This window comes from Aquarana catesbeiana, linkage group LG05, assembly GCF_042186555.1.
Source record: "Aquarana catesbeiana isolate 2022-GZ linkage group LG05, ASM4218655v1, whole genome shotgun sequence".
In the NCBI taxonomy this organism is placed as follows: domain Eukaryota; kingdom Metazoa; phylum Chordata; class Amphibia; order Anura; family Ranidae; genus Aquarana; species Aquarana catesbeiana.
Genome location: NC_133328.1, coordinates 139,113,920 through 139,119,919, shown reverse-complemented (window position 1 = coordinate 139,119,919; position 6,000 = coordinate 139,113,920). Strand labels below are relative to the sequence as shown.

The 6,000-nt window shown below is 38.9% G+C and overlaps 1 protein-coding gene across 2 annotated transcripts in view; it reads left to right on the top strand.

Annotated features, from left to right (window-relative positions):
- Positions 1-2,864: 2,864 nt before the first annotated feature.
- Positions 2,865-6,000, top strand: part of ZNF385D (zinc finger protein 385D) — a 613,920-nt gene continuing 610,784 nt past the window's right edge. The window contains exon 1 of one of the 2 annotated variants that reach the window (XM_073630229.1): positions 2,865-3,362. In XM_073630229.1, the coding sequence (XP_073486330.1) occupies positions 3,341-3,362 (22 nt within the window). In that variant the 5' untranslated portion in view covers positions 2,865-3,340. The remainder of the gene's footprint in view (positions 3,363-6,000) is intronic. The other variant, XM_073630230.1, reaches the window with a different exon arrangement.

Sequence of the window (6,000 nt, the reverse complement as noted above, 5' to 3'; positions counted from 1 at the left end):
GACACCCCCCAGGCACGATATTTAAAGGAATATTTCACTTTTATTGTTTCACTTTAAGCATTATTAAAATCACTGCTCCTGAAAATGGCCATTTTTAAAACTTTTTTTTTGCATTGATACATGTCCCCTGAGTCAGGACCCGGGTTCACAAACACTTTTTATGACAATAACTTGCATATTATCCTGTAAAATTAGCACATTTGATTCTTCACGTTCAAGTTCCATAGACTTAAACGGGGTTCGCGTGTTCGCACGAATTTTTGGTCTGTTCGCATGTTCTGCCGCGAACCGAACCGGGGGGGTGTTCGGCTCATCCCTACAGTATTTGAGACGATTACACAGTTGTCACAAAAGTTACCAAAGATTTGTTTATAGTTCAAATCACCATCTGTTTACCAGCTGAAATAATAATCCTCTAATAAGGATTATGTGTGAAATGTCCACAAACAAATTATACTTGACCTTTGGAGGATTTACCCCCCTTCATGACCAGGCCATTTTTTGCGATACGGCACTGCATTATTTTACCTGACAATTGCACGGTCATGCAACGCTATACCCAAATAAAATTTGTGTCATTTTTTCCCACAAATAGAGCTTTCTTTTGGTGGTATTTGATCACCTCTGCGGTTTTTATTTTTTGCGCTATAAATAAAAACAGACTGACAATTTTGAAAAAAAAACAATATTTTTTACTTTCTGCTATAAAACATATCCAATAAAATAAAAATTAAAAAATCTTTTTTCATAAATTTATGCCAATATATATTTTGCTACATGGTTTTGGTAAATAAAATCCGAATAAGTGTATATTGATTGGTTTATGCAAACGTTATAGTGTCTACAAACTATGGCATATATTTAAGGATTTTTTTTTATACTAGTAATGACTCAGCGACTTAAAGCGGGACTGGGATATTGCTGCGGACACTGACTGGCACTTTTGACACTTTGTGGGAACCAGTGACACTAATACAGTGAGCAATGTTAGAAATATGCACTGTCTCTATACTAATGACACTGGCTGAGAAGGAGTTAAATATCTAGGGTTATCAATAGGTTAACTGTGTGCCTAGCCAGTGTTTTTTGTGTGCTTTATGTGCTGCTTTTGCTAGGGGAAGAAATGGATTGTATTCCCAGCTTTACAGGGACACTAAATCTATCCCTTCCCCATATCAGAACAGAGATCGATCTGCCTTGTTTACATAGGCAGATCTCCATTCTGTGTGTTTTACCAATGATCAGCGGGAGTCGTGGACATCCAGTGCCTGGCACCCGCAGATCGGCTTCTGCTGTGAATAATTTATCACAGCAGAAGCAGCCCAACAGCACGTGTGTGCCCCCTGTAGGTTGAAGTGCATAATCATGTATATATATGCATAGGAGAGCCACCCTGTAGCAGTAAAGCTGCTATAAGGCAGTCCGGAAGTGGTTAAAGGAACTCACAAGTCATATAAGTTTATTCTCCAAACAGGGCAAAAAGGAATGGTAATGCTCAGTGACATGTTTCAGCCACACAGCAAACGTGGGGAGTACAGCCAAGTCACACAAAAGCCTCTTCTAAACCCACTCTACCACAAGTCCTCTGGGACAGGTCCAGGCCAAGGCATAGTCAGGTGGGGCAACCACCTCGGGTGTTGTGTGGGGGGGTGAGTTGGGCAGGAGCCTCTTTTACCTCTATATCCCCCCATCAACTTTTTTCACCGTGCAGGACCAAACTTTCAGGCTAACAGCCCAGTACTGCAGATTGCATTGGGCAGACTCCCAGCAGCATCCCCTGCATAATCAACAGAGCTCTGCTGCCAATGTCCCAACAGCATTTCTGATGAACAGAGCATAGCTGACCAGTAATCAAAGTGACAGCAGAGCACCACTGACTTTATTGGGAGAGTCATGCTTTACCTCTACATCACCCCATCAATCTTTTGCACTGTGCAGGACCAAGCTTTCAGACTGACAGCCCATTGCTGCAGATTGCATTGAGCAGACTCCCAGCAGCATCCCCTGTATAATCAACAGAGCTCTGCTGTCAATGTCTGGACAGCATTTCTGATGAACAGAGCATAGCTGACCAGTAGTCAAAGAGCACCACTGACTTTATTGGGGGAGTCGTATTCTACATCCCCCAATCAATCTTTTGCACTGTGCAGGACCAAACTTTCCGACTGACAGCCCAGTGCTGCAGATTGCATTGGACAGACTCCCAGCAGCATCCCCTGTATAATCACCAGAGCTCTGCTGTCAATGTCCTAACAGCATTTCTGATGACCAGTAGTCAAAGTGACATCAGTCCACTGACTTTATTGGGAGAGCCATGCTTAATTCATAAACAAAGGCTGCTGTTGTAGCACTTCGGCATCTTCGCCTTAGGTGCCAGAGGACCTTGTCCTGTCACTGCACAGGGGAGTTCTTTTTTGCTACTGCGGTATAAAAGATAACCAGTAATTTTGCTTTTAACGCTTTCAATTTCAAAACATCATAAATATGAATTAAACATGAACGCACATGCATTTTGCATGTATTAGTTCTCACTTCTAAACTAGCAGCTTGAACCAATAAACAACCTCATGGCCTCCTTTTATTTTCAGATGCGATATTTCAAACGCCATGTTTCTCCACGCTCCAATCTTTTGCAGCTGCTTGTATATGAATAAATAATAGAAAATGTACAAGATAAAAAAAAAAAAAAAAAGAAAAGTCTGGATGCCTGTGTTGGAGTGATCTAATCACTATTATGAAACAAAAGCAATCAATACATCAGTAACCCATGCATCATCTTATATTAAGTGCCCCCCTCTTCCATCAATGGTTACTATTGTGAGCCTCGCTATCAGCTAATTGCATGATTTATCTTATCAACTTTCCTGAATGCATTTTCCCAGATGAGCAGTTGCACTTACTAACAGTCTGCAAAAGGAAGGAAAAAAAAATGAGCAAAATGAGAAACACGTTGATAAGAGATTTTGTTCCCAAAAGAAACGCCTTTATTGGAAAAGGATATTAGCACACCTTTGGAGGAGCATGTGAAGGCAAAGTGAGGAAAACCCGTTTGTAGTACTCTTAGAACTGATGTCACATGCAAGGCAAGGACATCACAAGGAGGAGTCAGATTACAGTAAGAATGGGCAGTGCAGCGTGCAGGCAATGCTAGATCAGACAGGGGATTGGAACAGGGATAAGACTTGCTGCTCAACACTCATCCTAAACACAAGAAAGCACCGATCGCTGTGCCAGTGCTGGGGACATTTGCACCTCCTGAAGAATGAGAGATCCTTGCTGCACATGACAAGCTTGTGTTGGAGTTAATGCACAATAGAGAGCAGACAGCCTTGTGATTGGAATGAGAAACATAATGTATTTTGGTAAGTGCTACGCTTTTGTGCTGTTATGACTATGACTATGCTATGACTTGTCCATTGAAAAGCAGCTGTTTTGACGTGTGCACAATCAGTCTATGCACCTAGCTTACAGCACTTTGCCTGTAGTGCTGCTGGGTTTGTATGTGTGCAGTGATCTGCAATGGCTAGATCTCACAGTTCTCACTACAGACCAGGGTGGATGGCTCAATAAACTTGACTACATGTTTACTTTAAAAGTAACTGAAAAGCCAATCAGCCACTTAAAAAGCAATCTTGTTGTCATTTGTGATTTTATGTTTTTTTGCTTTTATGTTTTTGCTTTTACGTTTCCTTTTATTTATCAGGGGTTGTGCTTAGAGAGGAATTCCACCCCTAACAAAGAATTGTGTTTATTACTTTTATGACTAGCGTAGCTATAAAATACATTTGTTGTTTTAATAAGTCTATAGAGGGCTCACCGCTGATTTAATAAGGTGTCAGTGAACAGCCTAATATCATTTTAGTTCTGAAAATATGACCCCCCCCCCTCCCAGGTTTAGCAGACCCCTGGACCTGCCTGCACGTTACATGCTGTCGTTTGCTTATTTCACTTACAAGCTCCCCCAGCTGTAGTGTAGAAGGTTGTGCACTGTCATTTAGCAGGACAAGCACTCCTCTTGTCCAGAATAATGGTCCTTACATCCAGGGCTGCTCATTTAGCCAGAAGTTTCATGGCCACAAAATCCTTGACATGGTTTCTTGCAGTAATTAGCTCATTTCATAGACAGTGAAACTTTATGCTGTGTGTTTATTGTAATAACTATAGTATTCTCTGAAAGCAGAGCAATGCTTCAGAATGATCTGATTGTGTGTTCTTCTCAATAAGTAACATATGCTGAATACTGTTTTTTTTTTTTTTTTTAGTTATTTTTTTTTTTTTTAAGAGAAAACTTAACGCCCCCCTCCCCACCAAAAAAAATAAAAAAAAATGCTTATGTCAGTTTGTGGGTTATTATATCAGAGTTTTAAGTGCTTAAATAACATTTAGTAATTTAGTAAAATGTAAATTTCTGTGTATTAGCTGTTTAAATATTTTAATATGGTGAATTCCTGATTTTTGGAGAAAAAATGCTTACTTCTAAAAATGATTTCCAGACCTACTTACATGTTGAAAGTAATCAGTCATTTGTGAAAGACACAAGGTAATGTGTATAACTTCATTCAAAATTATTAACCATTTCGAATTATTAATTATGTGACTGTGGTCAGCTAGTAAAATGTTAATTTGATTGGTTGCTATGAACTATTGCACTTTGCAGATCATTACTGCACTGCCTTTGTGGGTAAGCTCATATATAATATTGGACTTATTCATTATGCTAATAGCTCTTTAAGGTGGATACTTTCATCAGTAATGGTCAGGAGACATTCGATTTTAGTTTACTGCTGTCATATCATTTAGCAGATGATTTCTGATTGGTTGACATGGTTTACTGCACTCTGCACTGCTTACCAACTAAGTCCAAATTAAAGTGCAAGGGGAACAAGACATAGCTAACATAGAATGCTGAATGCTTAAGGTGCGATCTATCAGAAGACCATAATAGCTGGTTGTGTCATTTACTTCTTTGTATTACCCGTCAGGCATTTTAAAATGACAAGTCATCCAGGGCAACAAGACAACACTTATAGAAAAATAAAATTATTTTCAGAAAACGTTTACTGTGCAGAATTGCCTTATCATTAGCTTCAGTGGTTACTTGAGTATAAGCTAGTGATAGTTAATTTCCAATTAAAGTTGACTAAATCCAGGAACAGACTTTGCTTAAGCAATGGAAAACAGTAGTAAGGGGAAGCTCGAGCAAGTGACATTTGCAGCAGAAAAACAATAGCAAGGAAAGAAACACTAGAAGTCATGGAAATATGTTTGTGATGGAATTTGGTTAATAGCATTGTAGAATGTGAGTCACTGAAGGGCAAATGAAGGATGGATTGAAACATTCACACCTCGTCGTTTGAGTGCACTGCATGGGGATCCATCATAAACTATATATTTTCTCATAATTGTCACATTTCACACTCTTCACTAGCATCCTGGAGCAATTATTTTTGAATGCTGTCAGGAATTAGAGTACAGGTGCTACAATAAATGTTTAGTGCCAAATGGACAGTACATTTTGTAATAAACTAATAGCTAAGGGGGCTATGCCAAGGTAATATACTGTAAAAAATGCTGAACTGCAAATCATTTAAGTTCATTCCAATTTCCATATTATTCTAGGAATATATATTCAGGTTTTTCTCGAACTGGTTGTGGGCTTTTTATAGAATCCATTTGTTTTTGGATTGCTTTTTGTTCAATAGTTAGCATATAGTGACAATTGCAATCATTATCCCAAGATAATTATATGGTTTGTCTAAGCCAATAAAGACCGAAGTCAGTCATTTTATTCCTTAATGTTGGAAGTGTCACCAGTATATTTGGCACCCACAAGGTGAACTGTGCTGCTAGCCAGGACACATGGACACATCCTATATTTACACTTTAATTGTACAAGTGATAACTTTTTTTATGTAGTACATTGAATCACTGTCGGTGTAACTGTTTAAAAGAAAAGTATAAAAAAGATGGTGTAAACATTCTTAATAGAACAGTAAAACC